This window comes from Gymnodraco acuticeps, unplaced genomic scaffold, assembly GCF_902827175.1.
Source record: "Gymnodraco acuticeps unplaced genomic scaffold, fGymAcu1.1, whole genome shotgun sequence".
NCBI lineage: Eukaryota > Metazoa > Chordata > Actinopteri > Perciformes > Bathydraconidae > Gymnodraco > Gymnodraco acuticeps.
Window position 1 is genome coordinate 685,031 of NW_022990459.1, and position 21,538 is coordinate 706,568.

The following is a 21,538-nucleotide window of genomic DNA, read 5'->3' on the forward strand; positions in this document are numbered from 1 at the left end:
GAAACACAATAGCATGTGTAGTTCTGGGGGGCGTTCTTATTACAGTTTTGGATAGTCTGGCGTGGTTTCGTTCCATTTCACACAGCTGTTTGACGCTCTGCGTAACTTTACGGGACTGTAGTCCTAAACGATAGCTAGGGATTATGGGTAGTGTAGTGTCTTCGGCCATCTTAAACTCAGAAATGTTGACAATCGCAATGATGCTCGAAATGTCCCTTATAGGTCTACGTCTGTTTCCGGTTACTTTTATTTTGAAATTCAGTTCCTGACGGACGCCAAAAATTATGGCTGTGTAGAACTGGATTAGGAGATGTTTCCTCACTCTGTATTTCTTGAGCTGCCGCAGAAAGAATAGCCTTTGGTTGGCTTTTTTGTATATGTGGTTGGTCTTCCATTTGAGGTTATTGCTTATGTGAGTGCCAAGAAATTTGAGTGATTCTGTGGTGGAAATGAGTTTGCCAGAGATAGATAGAGGTGATTTGGGCTGTGGCTTTCGCCTGAAGTCGATGATTATTTATTGGGTTTTTGCTGTGTTAAGTAGGAGGTTGTTTTCTGAGCACCAGGTGACTGCTTGATGGATCTGAGTGAGGTATTGTGTTTCATTATTATTTGAGATGAGTCCTGTTATTGTTGTGTCATCTGCGTATTTATATATGTTGACTGTGGGGTGCTGAGATGTGAGTTGGTTTGTGTAGAGTGAGAATAACCAGGGGGATAGGACACAGCCTTGTGGAGCTCCTATACTGAGGTGCAGAGGGAGAGATGTGGAGTTATTTATTTTGACCCGTTGTTGTCTGTTCCAGAGGAAGCTGTGGAAAATGAGTACTCTGTGGAGCACTTGGGAACATTACCTTTATATAGAGGGGTGCCAAAACAAAATTGGTTTCTATGTATTTAAGTATATTTCACAGGCAGTGTAAAATCGTCTTAAGAAGATACTAAAGAAATGCCGATTTTACAAAACATTCTTGACCAGTTATTCCTGTTGCTTTTTTCAGACTCCAAAAATATCACATAGTCTTCACAAGATGAAATTTACATCCATAACTGATGAAGAGTATTTGTGAAGTTTAAAAGCTATGGAAAAATACTTTTTATTTCATACACAAACAAGGTTTTAAAACTGTTTATACATGTGTTTTGGTCTTGGATGCTTCATAATAAACTTATATTTACATAATATTTGTCTGCTTACAACCACATTAAAGTGTCGATCATGTCCTAAATTAACTGTATATAGTGCTTATAACTGCTAGAATAGGTTTAAAAGTGTGCTGAATTTATAATAACTTAATCTAGAAAGAGGGAAAAGAGGGATGCAAAAAGGTCCTAATATGTCTATGATATGTGACTAAAGCTTCATTTCTGAATAAAAAAAATGGAGGGCCTGTTCGCACCCAGTTGAAAATAGAAAGCTGCCACAAATCCCCTTTCCCTCCTCCCTACATCACATCATGCCTTAAAGCGCAGAATTATGCAATTAAGCACCAAAGCACGCTCAAAAAATCATGTCCAATTGTAGTGAAGCTACAATTGATATTTCAGAAATACCTATAGATTCGAAACAAAATCAAATGTATGTCCGGGTGTAAATAGCACTGTCTCCTATGGATACCTGAGTGCATGTGTCTCTGCCATGCTACACCCCAGTGCAAATAGCATTGTTGACTATAGTTACCCTGTTGCAAATAGCATTGTCAATAAAAAATAAATCTGTGATTCGTCAGGATTTCTTATATTAGCATTAGAAAAGTGGCAGAATCAGGGTCGTTAAGATATGTAGACTTGATCAAATGACACTAATCAGTGCATACATAGTAGAAAAGACTATTGTTGATTTCTCCGATGATAGCATGCAGAGTGTGATGCATTTCAAATGAATGTCTGATTTATCTACAAGGTCTATGATCTTTACACAGTGTCTGTGCCATGCGGAGGGTCTTGTCATGACGGATGACGTTGATATAGACTGATATCATTCAAAATAATGCAAACATTTAGAAATGACAATAACAGCCATAACTCAGTGTGCCATTCGTGACAGCAAAGTACATTTAGGACAAATGAGTGTAGTCACAGCCAGCTGTTTCATGGTGAAGGTGATGAATTATTAATTGTTTTCATTATCACATTTTTCATAGCTTTTGTTTAATGATTCACTGATGCAACATCAGTAAGACAAAGCTGTCATATTTATTATACAAAAAAGTTTAATCATCGATAATTGTAATATTAGAAGTGTATACTAATCGAACTTTGACGCAGAGATATCACTGCATAGTAAGTAACGTGGGGAAATCCATCCCTCTGATGACGCACGCTCTCCTGTCTGAGTCACTGCTCAGTGGACAAAAGGTTCACCACAGTAGCATCAACACAGTAATCTGTAGATTGCATAAATGGCTTTGGGGAGATTAGATCAAGATACAATGAGAACCAGCTGTTCTAATGTCACTCAAAAAAAGCTACTCAAGCTGGACATTTGTGGGAATTAAATGCTAATAAAGAAAGGTTGTTGTTTCCTGCAAACTAAATGTAATTTAAATGAATGTTCTGAGATTATTATTGAGCACCTCTTCTACAACATAATGCTTGTTAGATTGTGAATTTTTCAAGATCAGATTGATGTTGGTCAACAACTCAATTCCATAGGTATTAGGTATACATCATTTTCATTTAAGGTTAGGAAATAACTGCCAGTACGGACCAGTATGGAAAAGTACAGATGGAAAGGAGAAAAAGAAAAGAAGACAGCTTTTAACCTTCCTGTTGTCTTTGGGTTACATTTCAACCATTTTGAAGTGTTTTTAATGAGATAATGATCATCAAATTGTCTTTGTTGTATTTAAAAGAATAGCATCTGGTGACATTATGTACTGCCGTTAAATATGTCAGGTGGTTTCAAAAGAGTATCCTCAGTAAACTTTGAACTATGACATGCAGTCCGTGATTATCCTTTAAGAAATGCTCTTCTGATCTCGTCAAAAATAACTGTGTTTACCCTTTTAACTCAAAACTAAGGTTTAATTTTGTGTAAATTATGTCTATTTTCCATACAATTAAATACATTTTATTAACAGTCAAACCAGGACAAAAGTTGCAAAGTTGACGGGAAGACAACACAAATGTTAAATCAGAATTCTTTAAATTTTTCACATGCACTGTAAAAACAGTTCCGATGGTGAAGTCAACAAAACTCAATTTTTTAATGTAATTTATTTGCCCTAAATTATAATTGTTTCAATGTGCGTTTAAATAAGTAACACTTAAGAAACAATGAGACCATGTTTTAAGAACTCATTAATTTGTAAATTAATATCACATTTTTTTAACTTTCTTATAAATACGTTTTGGAAAACTTCATAAAAATGCTTTTGTCAACGCCACGGTCATGCCACGCCCTCAAACGAGAATACCGCGGTGTGAGACTTCCGGTTCCTCTTTGCAGCGGTTCTTCAGTTGGACACGTGTTTGCGTTGGATCCTATTCAAAGCATCGTAAAACAAGTAAGCATACCTCCTGAGTTATTAATTATTGCTTTTTAACTAGCAAGTGTTATTTACTTTTCTTGTATTCACTGTTTTGAACGGAACATCAACATTTTAATGCATGCTAGTGTGACCGGACGTCACGTCTCCTCCCTCTGTGACGCTGCTTGGCACCATGCCAGCGCACCTGCTATTTAAGTGGAGGATTCTCCTTTGTGGCCGCGTGGATTGTTTGGCGTGGCAGCTCGCGCATCACACTCTCTACCAGACAGGTAAAACATCTTGCATTCTGTAATTTATTCATGGGCACGAGCGACACCCGGCTTGACACTACTCTGTTTTAGCGCAGCTGACGCCCGGTGCGTTTGAGGAGGATTGGCTCCTCCGGAGGTTCCCGGTCTTGCAGTGTTGCAACTATTGGTGAGTTGCCGTTATCTGCCGTATTCTCACCTTCAGCTTGGTTCCTCTGGTGTACTGACTGTTGTTCATGTCACAGTGGGATTTGGCCGTGGGATTGTTGGGTCTCTCTCTCCCTTCCCTGTGGGCTCTGTGGCTGCAACTGACCGCACAGGCTGGTATGTATGAATTTCCCCATAGATAACTTTTAATTCAATAAACTTAAGTAGGCTATTCACCAGTCATTTTAAACCTCTTTCCAGGGGTGCCATAAACATTCTCCCTTCCTGGTGGGCTCTGTGGCAGCGCCTAGCTGTAAAAGTTGGGACGCCGTAACCACTCTCCCCACCTCTGGTCATCATTCCCCCGCCCCTTCCTGCTGTTTTGGCTCTGCGAGCTCTCGCACCGAGCTGTGGCGTCATATAATTGACAGGCCCTGACTTCTCCGTGTTGGACTGTCACCAGGGCCGTTTTGAGGTCGCGGAATTGCAAGGACACTTATTGTTTAGTTGATTTCTTTTGATTAGCTGTTTTGTGCATCTCATGTTTTGAGTACATTCATAGTATTTTGTTATTGTGTGATTTTGTTTATTTTCTTTTGTTAACATTTGGTTTAATTAGTTTACTCAAGTCTTTGTTGTTTACGGTTATTTAGATTTGGTTTATTTTAGTTGTTTTCCTTTTGTTTATTCATCTCCAACCAAGTTTTATCATCGAACCTTTTAAACTTGTCGATGTTCGTTATTATGTGTGACGTTGCTCCGGTGTCGACCATCAGCCCTTTATGTGTAACTCCGGTTACTGGACTGTCACGTACTTTAAAAACAAATGAGTGGTCCTCAACGTCAGTTGCTTGTTTAGCATTTTCTCTCTCTTTGCGTCTGCAGTTTGCATCTATATGTGTGGAATTTTTGCAAAAACTGCACCACTGTCTCTGGTCTTTGCTGCTCGCACTTCGACACTCACGAGCCGGTGTCCTTTCTGACCGCAGTTGTAGCAGGTGATATTGGGGCCATCTCTCCACTTCACCCAGCCACTCGCTTTCATAATATTATCAGATTCCTCACTCAAGTTGGCATTGTATTTTTCTGTGCTTTCATAGCTCCTCAACTTTGTTTTGAACTCACCAAAAGTTAGCTTCTCATCCCCTTGTGTAATGTGGATGGCAAACGGCCTAAAACAGATTGGCAGTCCCTTTAAAATCATGGCTATCAGCAGCCCATCGCTAAGAGTCTCTTCAGCATTTCTCAGTGCTGTAATTGCCGTTTCGGCACGAATAATATAGTCAGTGACGCTCTCATTAGCGGCTTTCTGCAGCGACGTTAGTTCAGTGTAGAGGCTGATCACCCGTGGTTTCCCTTTCCCAGCGTAGTGGTCCCTCAATATTTGTAACGCTTTTCTTCCGTTGTCCGCTGCTTCTCTCATGATCAGTGAAAGGCTTTTATCGTCCAGTACCTGGATCAATTCCGCATAGGCTTCTTCGTTTTTCTGATCATCAGCCTCATCCTCTTCACCTGGCTCCTCTAGGATGGCAGCCTTCAATCCTAGCAGTCGCAGATGACCCAAAAACTTTGTCTCCCATAACTCGTAGTTCTTCTCATCTCCGTCGAAACACAAACGGTTCCACCGGCTTCCATGGTCCCTCCTGGGCCCATAACCTGTTAGCGATGCCATGATCTTAGGGCAGGAATACCGTGAACATAGTTAACGTGACAGAGGGATAAATACACACATACACCATCAGCTGTGCTTCAAACGGAAGTGACACGTTTTATTGCGCATGTCCCTTTTATCACGGGAATACAGGAAGTGATTAGTATAAGAGTATTAAATAAACAGAATTCATATATTACATTTCATAATTCAACAAATCTTACTGATTTTTAACTGTTTCTCTTGTGCCGGACAGGTGCTGTGGGCTCGAGGCGGCAAACCCAATCCCTGGTGGTGGTGGTGTTCTTCACGAGTCCGTTTTGTTTGGTGTGCAGTGTCACGGGTGATTTTGATTTGACCCCTTCCTCCCCGTTTTGTTAATTGCCGCCGTGGTAAGCCCCAGCACTGTCCTTCTCCCTCCTCCCTGGAGAACTTTTATAACATTATATTGTGTCAGTGCATGACATTAAGGATTTTGGGAGATGGCCCTGTGGGCCATCTAAGCTAATTTACAGATGGCCCTGAGCCCAATAGAGATTGCCCTGAAAAATACGCGCGGACGAAATGACGCACGAAGGGTTTGGGGGGCACCCTAGAACATTTAGATTTTTGCAGGTCTTACTGTAGATGCTGTCTGGTTCTCTAGACTGAATTATAAGATGAACCACCACAATATTATATTGTACAATTTCAATTTTATTCTTCATTTCACTTGTTTGTTTGTGTTTGCTCGCTTGCATGCCCTGCATAGCTATAAGAAATACTTAAGTTGTTGGTCAAGACACTTTCCATCTGATGAAGGCAAATGCCTTCCCAGATGTAAAAAAGTAGAAAACATTACATTCAGTTATAACTGCCAAAACAAGCATTATTTACACTATTATGGCCCCTGTTAAAAATGTTTGTAATGTTATCTACTGTAAGTTGGTCGAATGCCTCCTCATCCGGAAGCTGACCGAGCAGACCCGAGCAGCAATCGAGAGGAGCCGAGCGCATCCGCGAAGCACACAACATGGCGACATCAGATTTCCCGTTAGCCGGCAAATCTAAATCTCTTCGGTCAAAATAATTTCCCTTTAGCGCAATACCGCTTCAGTTGCGCCACTTATGTGACAGACAAGAAGAGTATGTGACAGACAAGAATAGTCAATTCTAATGTCTAAAGAAAGAGATGTGCTGTATGGGTTGATTGTGCGTTGATCTGTTGGTAATGCCTCGGGGTTCCGGTGGGCATGTAAACAAATGCATAATGCTGCGCTATACTTTGTGGCCTCACCCGGTTGCATAGCGACACTTATTGTTTAGGTGTCTTTTAATAAGCAGGTAGTCATATCATTAGCTAGAACTAGCTAGATCTGATCGATATGGACATAAACGCGAGTAAAGTCTAATCTGACGGGAGAGAGAGATCAGCTGCTGCTGACGAGTCGACACGCAGCTCTGCATAATCACCTGCAGCGGTGAGCGGACAAAACACACACTTCAGGTTAGAATATCACACGTAGCTATTTTAATTACCTCTCAAACTACCTAAACTAGTTATAGATATGTTTAGTTTTACTGTCGGGTCACTCATTACTGGATCCGCGAGCTGCATGATACTGGCATAATAGATTGCCCGATCGGGCAACCAGCAGGTGAGGCTTCATTGCCCGAGCTAAATACTAGATGGCCCCGGGCCATCGGGCAGTCCTTAATGTCGAGCCCTGTGTGTACTATTAGGAATATAATTATGTACCAATAAAATAACAATTGTTGTAATATCCTTTATACTGTCTCTGCCTGTGGTGTTCAAACGAACCTGATTGCCTTTTATTAAATTGTATAACTTTAGTTTTTAGTAATTTCCTGGGGGCGAAACTCCCCAGGTGGCGTTGTCAGCAAACCAAGCATTCTACATGAGCACCACACCGCCACATTCTGGCGTTGTCGGCAGGATGGGATGTCCTGATCGATGACTAGTTTAGGACTGGGTGACTTTGAGGGGTGCATTTCATCTCCTTTGGGACCCATGTGACCTTTTAGAATTGTTTCCCTTTTCGAGGGCCGGTTTGGTTTGCCTCAACATTAAAGGTCATGTGCCGAGAAGATGAGGGTAACAGGTCATCGTAGGGTGGATCCAAGTCCACCATTTTCAATAGCCACTTTTCCACTTTTTTAGTTGGACTTTCCTTGTTCGTATTAAGGTAGCAAAGTATCCTCTATGGAGTTCTGGAGCCTGCCGGAGTCTCCATCCTCAGCTGCGCCATGAAGAGGATCAAGGAGTTTCTCTCTGCGGAGCCTCGGACACCAACGTTGGCCCTCCGCCTAGCCTTCAGTTCTGCCAGTATCTTCAAGGTAGTTGTCTCCATTGTTCTCTGCTAACTGTTGCTTTGCTAACTGTTGCTTTGCTAACTGTTGCTTTGCTTGGTGGACACTGGTTCCATGGTGTCCACAGTCACTGAGAGTTTCTTTTTGGAGAAGTTTGCACCTTGGGGCTTTGATCGCCTTCGGTCTTGTCACTGGCTACAGCTGCGAGCAGCTAACGGCTTAGCCATTCCATACATTGGCTACTTGGAACTTGATGTAGAGCTGTGTGGTAAAGTGATGTCCCGTTGTGGGATCCTGATCGTTAAGGACCCCCCTGGTGCTGTGTCTCCTGTCCCTGGAATCCTGGGGATGAATGTGATTCGTCGCTGCTATCGAGAGCTCTTCGGGGCCTTTGGCTCTTCTCTTTTTGACACACCCATCGTGTCACAGGCACCTGTTGCTGTCATCGCAGCTCTACAGGAGGTCCACCAGTCTCCCGCTCAGGTTCCAGGGAAACTCACTGACATTGCGAGGGTCCGGGGAAAGCATGCAGTGCGCATACCTAGAGGGGTGATGAAGCTGGTTGCTAGTACCTGTCCTGAACAGCTTTCTGGTCAAAGTGCTCTGTTCGAGCCCCCAGAGTCGGGCTTACCAGCTGGGCTGCTCGCCTCACCATGCCTCGTACAGGTTGTCCGGGGTACAGCATACGTCCCTGTGGTCAATGTGGGGACGACCGAAGTTCTGCTTTACCCACGTACTGGTCTTGGTGTCTTGAGTGCTGCCCAGGTTGTCAGCCTTCCCGCAGGTGTGACTGAGGTGGGGTCATCCTTTGCAGCTGTTTCCTCTCAGACAGCTGCCCCCTCAGTGCACGATAGGTTAGATACATTGGACATGTCTTCATTGACTGAGCAGGAAAAGACAGGCGTAAAGTCTTTGTTGTTCAGGTACCAATCTGTCTTCTCAGCCCATGATGGAGACTTGGGCTGTACAACTCTCATTTCGCATGACATCCCCGTACTTGATGATGTGCCTGTCCGACAGAGGCACCGCCGCATCCCTCCATCGGAGTACGAAGCAGTGAAGGCCCACATTAACCAACTCTTGGAGTCCCAAGTCATTAGGGAGAGCTGCAGCCCCTATGCATCACCAATTGTTCTGGTGAGGAAAAGGGATGGGAGCTTGCGCTTGTGTGTTGACTACCGCCTCCTCAACAGCAAGACCAGGAAAGATGCCTTCCCCTTGCCTCGCATTGAGGAAACCTTGGATGCACTTTCTGGGGCCTGCTGGTTCTCCACCCTTGACCTAGCCAGTGGTTACAATCAGGTTCCTATGGCAGAGCAAGACCGGCCCAAGACCGCTTTCTGTACACCTTTTTGGCCTCTTTGAGTTCAACCGCATGCCCTTCGGGTTATGCAATGCCCCTAGCACCTTCCAGCGGCTGATGCAGAGGATGTTTGGCGACCAACAGGGCCAGTCGCTACTGCTCTATCTTGATGACATAATCGTCTTCTCATCCTCTGTTGAACAACATCTGCAAAGATTGGAAACAGTGCTTGGTCGGCTTGAGAAAGAGGGCCTAAAGGCCAACCTTCAGAAGTGTGTCTTCTTCAAACAGGAGGTTGGATACTTGGGCCATGTCATCTCCAGCCAGGGTGTCTCCACAGACCCTAGGAAGATTGAGGCAGTGGCAAATTGGAAATGCCCTCGTCATGTTTCAGAGCTGCGCTCCTTCTTAGGTTTTGCCAGCTATTACCGTCGCTTTGTAGAGGGTTTTGCAAAGTTGGCAGGACCTCTGCATCAGTTAGTGGCAGAGCTGGCAGGCACCAAGTCAAAGAGGAGATCAAATCAACTCTTGGATGCGGCATGGACACCTCAGTGTGAGGAAAGTTGAGTCCCTGAAATCCAAGTTGGTCTCAGCTCCATTGCTGGCTTATGCAGACTTTTCACGCCCCTTCATCTTGGAGATTGATGCCAGTCATAGTGGCCTTGGGGCTGTCCTTTCCCAGGAGAAGGACAGGGTTGTGAGACCGGTGGCTTATGCCAGCAGGGGTCTTCGGCCCACTGAGCGCAACATGTCAAACTATATTTCCATGAAGCTGGAATTCCTTGGGCTCAAGTGGGCCATGACCGAGAAGTTTCGAGAGTACCTACTGGGGCATAAGTGTACTGTTTACACCGACAACAACCCGTTGAGTTACATCCAGTCTGCCAAACTGGGCGCCACGGAGCAACGGTGGGCGGCCCAGCTTGCGTCTTTTGACTTTGTTGTCAAATACAGCTCTGGTCGCATCAATGGGAATGCTGACGCACTTTCACGGCAGTATGTGCCTGGTACTTTGCTCCCTGCTAACCTTCACCAAAACCCATCCTCAGGTCTTGTGGTGCCTGCAACTCAGTCTTCGGTCTCGGTTCTTCCAACCCACTCGGCAACCGATCTTCGTGCCTGGCAGGAAGATGACCCACTCCTCGAAGAGGTGTTGGTGTTTTGGCGACGTAAGGCTCAGCCTACCTCGGCGGAGAGGCAGCAGCTTCGCCGTCCAGTCATGGCACTTTTACGTCAATGGGACCGCCTTGTGGAGAACGACGGAGTCCTTTTCCGACGAGTGTTCCGCCCTGATGGAGGTGAAGAATATCTTCAGCTCATTTTGCCTGCTGTTCTCAAGCAGGAAACATTGAAGCAGTTACACCAAGAGCATGGCCACCAAGGAATCGAAAGGACTACGGAGTTAGTCAGACAACGATGCTATTGGCCGGGAATGTCCTCGGATATCAAGAGCTGGGTCCAGGAGTGTGAACGTTGCCAAGTGGCAAAAGACTCGGGGCATGTGCCCCATAGCTTTATGGGCCACTTGCTTGCCTCACGACCCAATGAAATCTTGGCAATAGATTTCACCTTGTTGGAACCCTCCCGGAACGGGCTGGAGAACGTCCTTGTCATGACTGACGTGTTCAGCAAATTCACAGTAGCTGTCCCCACTCGGGACCAACGGGCCTCCACTGTGGCCCAAGTCCTGACCTATGAATGGTTTTATAAGTTTGGGGTCCCAAGCCGTCTTCATTCGGACCAGGGAAGGAGCTTCGAGGGTTCTTTGATCCAGCAACTTTGTTCTTTGTACGGTGTTGCTAAATCCCGTACTACCCCCTACCATCCTGCGGGTAACGGGCAATGCGAACGGTTCAATAGAACCCTCCATAACCTCCTTCGCACCTTACCAGCATCTCGCAAACATGATTGGGCTTCCTGTTTGCCTCAGGTGCTGTTCTGTTACAACACTACGCCTCATCAGGGCACTGGTGAAACACCGTTGAATCTGATGTTTGGACAGGAACCTCAGCTTCCTATAGACTTTCTCCTGGGTCGAGTCCAGGAGCCGGTACTTGGCGGGGTACAGGACTGGGTGGTCGAACATCAAGCCAGGCTCAGAATTGCTTTCGAGGGTGCTCGTGAACGGTTGTTGGCTGCTGCTGGCCGCCGGAAAGAGCGGCATGACCAGCGAGTCCGAGAGGCACATCTCCCAGTTGGCCAAATGGTTTATCTGAGGAACCATGGGGTTAGAGGGCGGCATAAAATCCAGGATCTCTGGAGCTCTGTGGTCCACCAGGTCGTGAAGGCGCCATCTGGTGAAGGAACAGTCTATACGGTGGCCCCAGTGAATGACCTACAACGAGTCCGAAATGTCCACCGGGACATGTTGAAGGCTGTGGTTCGTCCTGAGGCCACCGCTTCTCCACCCAGGCCTCCACCTCCACCCGTGTCGACTGTCTTAACAGATCACTCCTCTGCCGATAGCGACCTTTGGCTGTTGGTTTCGGCGACTCACTCTTCACTACCCGCAGTAGCTCCAGGTGCTTCTTGTACCTCTGTTGCAACCCCTTTGCAGGACAGGCCTGTTCAGGAAGCGCCTCACCCTGCAGGTTGCCTCCTCCCAGGTCTTTCAGTGTCCCCAACCGATCAGCCCAGTACTAATCATCAGGCTGTGCGTCGAACTGTTCGCCCTACGGCTGGCACAACTCAAATGTCCACCATCTTCCTCGGTCTACAGGCCCTCAGGACAACGTAGCGAGTCCACTTCGGTCCCCCGTGTCTAATTCCCAATCTGCCGTTTTCAGGCCTTGGTGCTAGTATTAGCCTTCTCATATTCACCGTTGGGTCGACGATGCAAAAGTGGGGGGTAGATGTGACCGGACGTCACGTCTCCTCCCTCTGTGACGCTGCTTGGCACCATGCCAGTGCACCTGCTATTTTGCGCACCTGCTATTTAAGTGGAGACAAATCTGCTCCCTCCCCCTCCGCTTCTCCTTTGTGGCTGCGAGGATTGTTTGGCGTGGCAGCTCGCGCATCACACTACCAGACAGGTAAAACATCTTGCATTCTGTCATTTATTCATGGGAACGAGCGACACCCGGCTTGACACTACTCGGTCTTAGCGCAGCTGACGCCCGGTGCGTTTGAGGAGGATTGGCTCCTCCGGAGGTTCCCGGTCTTGCAGTGTTGCAACTATTGGTGAGTTGCCGTTGTCTGCCGTATTCTCACCTTCAGCTTGGTTCCTCTGGTTTACTGACTGTTGTTCATGTCACAGTGGGATTTGGCCGTGGGATTGTTGGGTCTCTCTCTCCCTTCCCTGTGGGCTCTGTGGCTGCAGTAAATAAACTTAAGTAGGCTATTCACCAGTCATTTTAAACCTCTTTCCAGGGGTGCCATAAACATTCTCCCTTCCTGGTGGGCTCTGTGGCAGCGCCTAGCTGTAAAAGTTGGGACGCCGTAACCACTCCCCACCTCTGGTCATCATTCCCCCCCCCTTCCTGCTGTTTTGGCTCGGCGAGCTCTCGCACCGAGCTGTGGCGTCATATAATTGATAGTAGGGCTGTGCATCTTCACTGGTCTCACGATTCGATTATGATTATCCTGTCTTCGATTCAATTCGATATCCCGATGCATCACGATTCATACTAATGCGCTGCATCCTCAATTTTCTATATTACTGCACATGGCTTATTTTTCATCAATGCATACATGTAGTAAATACATATGAACTATTTTTATTATTTAGAAAGTGCTTCAGAAATCAATAACATAAATGTCTTGACATTCATTTATAAACCTAAATGAATTGTATAGGTCTAGCCTCCCTATATCTGTGTGAAATTGTTCCATCCTCAAAAACAAAAAAATAATGCTTCTGCAGTCTAGCTGCAGCTTCTAGCAACGGTCTTCTGTTAAAAAAAGGACACTGAATGTCCTGAATGTGGCATCACACACAGGACTTGAGTCTGAACACAGCAGACAACAGGAGTATTTACAATAGCATATAAAAACAAAAATACTGCATGTGGGTGCACACTTACATTCTCTGTCTTACTGTTGCATAAATCCCATGAATGTATGAGATTAAATTAGCTTCATTATATCTCAGTGATTAAGTGAATAATAAAGTTTCTGTCGGGTCACTATCAGCCTGTCACTCATTATTTTCAGGGAGGGGGCGGGGTTTGGAGGAACGGAGGAGACGGTGATCGCGGGAGCTTTTTTCCTCCTGCCTTCACAAACGTATATCGTCTGAAAATTGCTAGAGGACATTCATACTTTGCAATCCAAGACTTAATTAAATCCACCAAAAACCTGACATGATTGTAATGCGATTATTTTTGAAAAACATAAATCCCTGTGCCACAGCGACACGGAGTGATTCAGAGCGGGTCCTTCTGCTGTTGGATCTGGACTGGTGGTGTTGGGTTAGTGGATAAAGCAGACTGCTCCGTGTTTGGCGTCGCTGTGCCGCTGTCACGTCTGTTCCCTGCGTCACCGACCGATTTGATATTAAAGTGACAGAGAAAAAAACGTTATAGTAAAGCCGCGGCCAGAAAATCAGGAAGCAACGTTACTAACCGATTATCTTCCGTCACTGCATCGAGACCGAATCGTCCGCATCGCAATGCATCGTAGAAACGATTATTTTCAACACCCCTAATTGACAGGCCCTGACTACTCCGTGTTGGACTGTCACCAGGGCCGTTTTGAGGTCGCGGAATTGCAAGGACACTTATTGTTTAGTTGATTTCTTTTGATTAGCTGTTTTGTGCATCTCACGTTTTGAGTACATTCATAGTATTTTGTTATTGTGTGATTTTGTTTATTTTCTTTTGTTAACGTTTGGTTTAATTAGTTTACTCAAGTCTTTGTTGTTTAAGGTTATCGTGATTTGGTTTATTTTAGTTGTTTTCCTTTTGTTTATTCATCTCCAACCAAGTTTTATAATCTTACTGATTTTTAACTGTTTCTCTTGTGCCGGACAGGTGCTGTGGGCTCGAGGCGGCAAACCCAATCCCTGGTGGTGGTGTTCTTCACGTGTCCGTTTTGTTTGGTGTGCAGTGTCACGGGTGATTTTGATTTTACCCCTTCCTCCCTGTTTTGTTAATTGCCGCCGTGGTAAGCCCCAGCACTGTCCTTCTCCCTCCTCCCTGGAGAACTTTTATAACATTATATTGTGTACTATTAGGAATATAATTATGTACCAATAAAATAACAATTGTTGTAATATCCTTTATACTGTCTCTGCCTGTGGTGTTCAAACGAACCTGATTGCCTTTTATTAAATTGTATAACTTTAGTTTTTAGTAATTTCCTGGGGGCAAAACTCTCCCAGGTGGCGTTGTCAGCAAACCAAGCATTCTACATGAGCACCACACCGCCACACTAGCGCCATTACTGCTGTTAAAGTTTGACTCAGTCCTGTCGTGCTCATGTAGTCTATTTTTTTGCGCAAATGGTGTTGGGCAAAGTTTACATCAAGTGCTTACCGAAGCAATACTGTTAAAAGTGGTTAAGTTAAGAGTACGTATTAAGAATCAACTCCGCAAACTGTTCCCCTGTGCCGCTCTAAGCGTTGGCCGGGCTCCGTGATGCGGCCGCGGGGCTCAGAGGCTCACAACTCTGCTGCATGTTGTGCGGTAAAATACCTCCGCTAAAACTATTCCCTAACTACTTTATAACCCAGCGGTTATGTAAGAATAAGTCACTAATGCGCCTATTTGATATTAATTCCTCTGTATGTATTTCACCGTTTGTTTTACTGTGAGCAGTTGCTTATGCAACGTGAGTACCTAGGGACCCGCACTTAAAACACACCCCCCTCGGACTAAACCCCTCCATCCACACCCGCCAGAACCTTGTGCCCCTGGTGATATTAAAAGGGGATGGATTTTGTGGTGCTTTGCTGTCCGCCCATCAGCATCCATCTTCGGCCTTCTTCATGGCACCAACCCTGCTGTGCTGGAGGTTCTCGTTATTACCATCATCCAGGAAAGAGACCGGGAAATCCTCTTCACCATGTCCGACCTAAAAGCATCACAGGGCGGCCTCATGAGTACCAGCAAACCCTTTAAAAACTCACATCCATAACCTTGCACACCGTGAGTACCCGGGGACCCGCACTTAAACACACCCCCCTCGGACTAAACCCCTCCATCTACACCCGCCAGAATCTCGTGCCCCTGGTAATATTAAAAGGGGTGGATTTTGTGGTGCTTTGCTGTCAGCCCCTCAGCATCCAGCTTTGGCCTTCTTCATGGCACCACCGCCCCTTCAGTGGAGGATTTTCTCGTGCCCCTGGTAACACTAATGCTGTCCGCCCCTGAGCATCCAACTTCTCGGAATGTCTGTGCAGGAGTCTAGATAACCAGTTACTGTACAGAGAGAAAACGAGAGCATAAAACAGAAAGAAAAGGAGATTAGAGAGAGAAGGAGATATTTGCTTCTGGGAGTCGGACAAGGATGATGTATTGTTCCTTTCTTCTATTTTTTAAAACGGGTTTCTCCGTGTCTTGGCTTCTGGACAGTGGGGTTCCGTATCACGACGCTACAGAGCCGGTGCTGTTTATTTACACTACAGATACTGAGAAGACCTCTAAATCCCAGAGAAAGCTTTGAATCGCAGCCTTTCTTGTTTGTCTACAGGCTAGTGAACGCATGGTGACAATCTGCTGTGGAGCTTACCCCAAAATGCAACAACAACATGGCTTCAAGTTCTTTTACATTGTTGTCACTTCTGTCTTTATAAGTATTTCTCTCATCAGCAGCACTGTTATTAGAGAATGCACTTCTTTAAGCTACTTCATTTTACAAGCTCCAGTGGGCTGCTATTAACTGTCATTTGGATTTGTCTCAACAGTATCAACACATCCCTATCCATCATGTGTTATGTGTGTCATCTGATGTAATGATCCTCTTCCCAAGACCATTCACAAGTTATATTTGAAACACTTGAGGTGGAGTGTGTGTGAGAGGAATCAGGGCAATAACATTGGCATGACCTGAATGCTAACAGCAACCTCTATGACTGTGCAACATCCTGAATTCAAATTGAACATTGTCATGAAGGTTTTCACAACTGGATTTTTATTTGAGCCAGGTTTATGCTAGCTTTGATCAACAGTAACTCTGTAAAGCAGTTTTTGTTTTTAAGAAGTTCTGAAACATGCTTTTTACCTGTCTTTGCTGTGTCAGTTTAAAAAGGCTCCCATTAAGAACCCATGCAATCAAATTGAGGAATCATCACGTAACTCCCCATTACATCGAAATTAAGACTTGTTGATTTAAACGTATCTCCTGTATCTAAATGTCAGAGGTTATACTTAAGTGACACTTCTGACATTTGCTGAAAATTGCAGTAGTATTTATCAACATACTGTATATAATTAATTGAACTGACCTTTACTCATTTGCAATCAAAATACACCTTTTTCTCTATAAAGACCTGTTAGCAGTTCCTGATGTGTATGTTTGTATGAGTGTTAAGGCCTTCATTTGTGTGTGTTGTTTTGGAATATGCAAATTCATTAGGTCTATATTTTTTGTGTAGTATGCAGGGGTTGAAAGAGTTCTGGAAAAGTATACTACATTTGAAGAAGGATTCTATTACTCAAAGTGTTGCAATATGATTGATGATAGACCTTTATACGATTGGAAACAACATTACACCAGAGCTGTTTTGTCCAAACCAAAATGCCATTTCAATTGAGGGCACTTTGTAGCCTGTGCATCCAATCAATTACAAACAAGTTCCACCTTGACTGCAGCCTCACTTAAATTAACCAGAAAAAGAGACAAAACTCAGAATATTAAACATAAATCTAAATAATTAATAAAAAGTCTAGGGAGAAGAGAGCAGGTCCAACAAGTAAAAGCAACATACATTGCAGTGTTTCCCCTATATACAAATAGCGGCGGCACAGCGCCGCAGCTGAAATATGCGTGCCGCTGCTAAGGGGCGCCAGCCAGGTACCCAACGAAAAATTGTTTTACTTTTTTTATAAAATAATAATAATAAGTGGCCACCCTTTTTCATTTTTGATTGTTTGTTATGTGGATTTGTAGTATTTGTGTTACTGTATGTTCAATAGAGGTGTATTTTTGCTAAATCTTGAGACATTACCTGTATGTACTGACGGGGCCGATTTTTTGGCATGTATTGCTTCTGTTTTGGGACGAGCACCACCTACTGATGGGGAATGGATGATTTTTGTTATGTAAACACATATTTCCAAGGCACTCCTTTAAAATTATTAGGATAAAAACAGGTTTTAAATCATTCCAATGTATACTATAGGACAGTAAACCAAAAATATTGTTTTAAGTTGGAGATATATTTCATATGGGTGTTTTAGAGTTGTACCCCCTAGATCTAGTCTCTAGTAATTGTGTCCTCAAAGTGCACCAGATTGAAGCATTTTACTTTAAAATGTTAAAAAAAAATCTTCCCGGGGGGGCATACCCCGGGGCCCCCTTGAGGATGTGACGTCCACCCCCCAATTAAAACAAGTTCATACAAAACTGAATACATTTGTAGCCATTTTGACGTATATTACCCAAGTCAATACATTTCTGTTTCTGTTTTTGTAGTGTATTTGTCTTTTATAGAGATGTTTCATGTATTCTTTATATATAAAATCTCGCCTAAAATCTCGCCTAGGACAGAAAATTTGCTAGAACCGGCCCTGCTACTAGGCCTCAAGAGTCTTTCTTGTGCTGGCAGCATAGACTGTATATATAAATGGACGTAGGGTCCGTGACGTCACCCATAGGATTCTGCAGAGTTGCCGTGAAGCCCTTAGTAGGCGGAGTCGGCCACTAACGGCTCGACGGTGTCGTCAGTCTAACTCCCGCCTTCTCCAAATAAGGGCAAAGAGGCGGAGCCGAGGCGGGACAGGGCGGGACCTGCTGCCAACGAGCGTGACGTTCGAGTCCTAGCTCAGGCTAAGAAGCTAAGCTAACATGCTCTCAGTATCAATCGAATGTAAAACATGATTGATGAAAGTAGTAAATCGGTCAGATTTAACCCGAAGACAACAGGAGGGTTAATGCCATATTCACTTAGTAACGCATGAACAACTTTTACAAATATTTCTATATAGTCTGTGTTGGTAAATGTCATCTAGGTTGCACATTTCCTGCTGAAATACATGCATACCAAGTCACTGCGTGGCACTTTGGTTTTGATAAAACAGTGTAGTTCCACAATATAAACGTTACATTCATAATCAAACGAGACAATCTGCAAGATAATTAGCTATTTGGTATTATTCTTAATGCTTGTCATTCACACGTTAATAAAATAAAATAAGTACCGATAAATAGCAGAATAATTGTGGCGGTGTTCAGCTTAATAAGCCTTGCTCAACATCATTTATTTAGCTAATACTACAGCGGGCTGCAGGCGAACCAAGTCCGCGTTACGATGCATTCCTTGATCTCCAGTTATAACGCCGGACTCCGCCGCTGGCCGAAGCTAACGGAGCCCCAGGGTGCTAGCTACGGCCGCCGGGACGCGCTAGCGAGCTAGCACCCTGCAGCCCCGTTAGCTTCGGCGGCGTGGACTCCGGCGGCCCACCCCTTTTAACATTTGCTCCCGTTTAGCATTATGGGCGTCATAGCCATATAGTATAAAAGTCTTACCCAAGGCTGAATCATAAACTAAACTGTATATATGTATAAAGGGTTACGTCCTTAGCTGGCTAATAAGCTACATAACAGGCTAAGCTAACAAGCACACAAACACCTGCTAACGGGGTTAACATGTATAATATTATCATTTTACTTACCGAAAAAAGCTGAAAGTAGAATTCTTGGAAGATCTGTTAGTACATTCAAGCGCACAGCACGACATTTTAATTATCTGGTATTTGTAACAATATTCCCTAACAGGCACGATCACCACGAACACAGCTAAAGGATCAAGTACAGCGGGGGTGCCCAACCAGTCGATCGCGATCGACCGGTCGATCGCGATCGAATCGACCGGTCAATCGCGCGGAGATTCCCAGTCGATCGCGAGATGTGTCTAAAAATAGAACAACAATATTCTGTTTTATCGTTAATGTCCTAAAACATAATCTTCCTGTGCCAGAATAATGCACTTGTACGCATCAAAGCTTTGTGATTGGCCGGCGTGACCCCATGTGTCGGGGCGTGGCTGGTGGGCAGTGGGCAGTGGGCAGTGCAATAGTTCGCTGACGTTGTCCGTGTCAACACCAGGAGTGACAGTCCGCACACACACAAGACCGCAATTATGGCAGAAGCAAAAATATATAATTTTCACTCCGAGTGGGAGGATGATTATTTTTGTATCTATTCCAATTCAAAGTACATCTGTCTCATCTGCAATGCGAGCGTGGCTTTATCGAAGAAGGGTAATTTAGGAGCGGCATTTCGAAACAGTGCACAAACGCTACGAGACGGAATTCCCTCCTAATTCTGCCCTACGCTCCCAAAAGGGGAGGGGCCTGAGAGCACAGCTAAATGCACAGCAGTCCATTTACACCAGGCTCAACAACAAGAGCAAGGCTGCTACCATAGCATCTTATCGTGTCAAGTCACGTTCTTGCGAAACACATGAAGTCTTTCAAAGACGGCGAAGTTGTGAAAGAAGCATTCCTGGCTGCCGATGCGTAATGAAAATAACAGTAGCATTTCAACAGGTTTTTGATATGATATAAACTCAAGTTAGATACCGTTATTAATCAGCTGTAAGTTTTAGTTTGTTTGAACTTTCATTATAATTATTGTACAAAATGGTATAAGAATGCAAACTTCAATTGATTATAGTCTATTATCAATTCAGGTTAAGAAACTAGTGTTGCTTGCATCCTATTTTAAAGGCATTTCTTTTATAATCTACTAAAATGCAACAAAAAAAGGGTTTGATTCTATTAATTTTGTCTTTTTTATTGCACTGTTGCAGCAGATTCCTGTGTAGCTTCAGATCTGAGTTGTCTTATTAGTAAGCCTAATTTATACTTTTGTAGCAACACTATTTTTATATAATGGCAAAGAAAGGGTTCAGAGTATTTTCTTTTTTTCCTGTGTCATATGTGGCAGCACTGTTCAATGTTTCTTGAAAACATTACCCACTGTAGTGTGACGTGTGAATAAACTCTGTATCAACAACACTGTTGTGTAACTTCAGTTAAATACTTGTATGTGTGTAGATTAGAAAGAGGTAAGATAAAGGATCTGCAGTATTTTATGAAGTATTAATTGTACAAAGGTCAGTTTTATACAAGTAGAAGTGTGTATTTACCTGGTAGTAGGCTGTCAGTAATGGCTACGCCTCTCTATTTGGACTGGTAGATCTCGGCAGACTGGCAACTTTAAAAGTAGCTCTCGGTTCAAAAGAGGTTGGGCACCCCTGAAGTACAGTAACTACAACTAACTAACGTTGTAGCCTCTATGGTTGTAGCCTAGCAGATTGGACAAGTTGCTGTTGGCTGACAGTGAGGCACGTATCTGTCAATCAAAGTGACCACGCCCTAATGTATGCACAAACTTTAAGACCTAATATAAATATAAAGGGTCGCGTTAGAAAACAATTCACTCACAGATCCATAATCATGAAGGTGGAATCTAACTATATCGATAATAAAATGTATGGAGCCAGGGGTAGAAACATGTTTTTTTCTGCTGTAAAATCGGGCATTTTAACATGGGGGTCTATGGAAATTGCTCCTTTCTGCAGCCATCGCCTATCGGCCAATATATGAACTGCAGTGTGTGGCACTTCCGTATTGGCTTCCCGGCTCTACCCCACAGTTTGCCGCTTGGCTGGCAGACACCTAGAAATAAATTGGTGGAACGCACTTCACACACTAAAAAATTCCACTCGCTCCACGCTCACATTATGCTGGGCCCACGTCGTGCCTAGCACCACTGCTATGACTCCCCATCCTAGGAGAAACACTGAATAGCATGACAATTCTTAAAAGGACTCAACAGCAGAATAAAGCATCACCAAAGCAGACAATTCAGAGATAATTAAACGGTATAAATTCCACAGCTTCAGCAACAAACGAAACTCAAAGCACATAACATATATTGTAATAAATGTGTAGAGCACAAACAAACAAAAGCTTTTTGCTAATGTGTTTTTGTACTCACCTGTGTGGACGGCATTCTGAAAGTCTACACCAGGAAGTCCTCCAAAACTTGCTCCAGGTTCAACTTCTCTGCTAGTCCATTCTCAATGTATAATATAACAACCCAGTCTCACGGCATTTCTTGTTCACCAACACGATTTTTAATCTATTGATTCGTGTTCACCAACACGATTTGCCCCTTTTTTTCGTGTTGCACAGCACGATTTTAAAAGCAATGTATTTCTACTGCCTGCAGCACGTATTTTTCTCCGGTCGGGTCGTGGGAGACCGGAAGCTGTGTGGTT

At 44.1% G+C, this 21,538-nt stretch overlaps 1 protein-coding gene and 1 long non-coding RNA gene across 3 annotated transcripts; both read left to right on the forward strand.

Annotated features, from left to right (window-relative positions):
- The first annotated feature begins 1,713 nt into the window (after positions 1 to 1,713).
- Positions 1,714 to 6,071, forward strand: LOC117552527. 2 transcript variants are annotated; one of them, XR_004569978.1, is made up of 5 exons: positions 1,714 to 3,506; positions 3,617 to 3,760; positions 3,838 to 3,908; positions 3,985 to 4,063; positions 5,794 to 6,071. It is a non-coding gene; the product is annotated as an uncharacterized LOC117552527 (long non-coding RNA). The 2 variants fall into 2 exon arrangements; XR_004569977.1 differs by having other exon boundaries at positions 1,714 to 3,760.
- Positions 6,072 to 7,926: 1,855 nt separating this feature from the next.
- LOC117552526 lies at positions 7,927 to 9,258 on the forward strand. Its single transcript, XM_034226082.1, has one exon. The coding sequence runs from the start codon at positions 7,962 to 7,964 to the stop codon at positions 9,210 to 9,212; it is 1,251 nt and encodes a 416-aa protein (XP_034081973.1). The 5' UTR covers positions 7,927 to 7,961; the 3' UTR covers positions 9,213 to 9,258.
- The last annotated feature ends 12,280 nt before the right edge of the window (positions 9,259 to 21,538 follow it).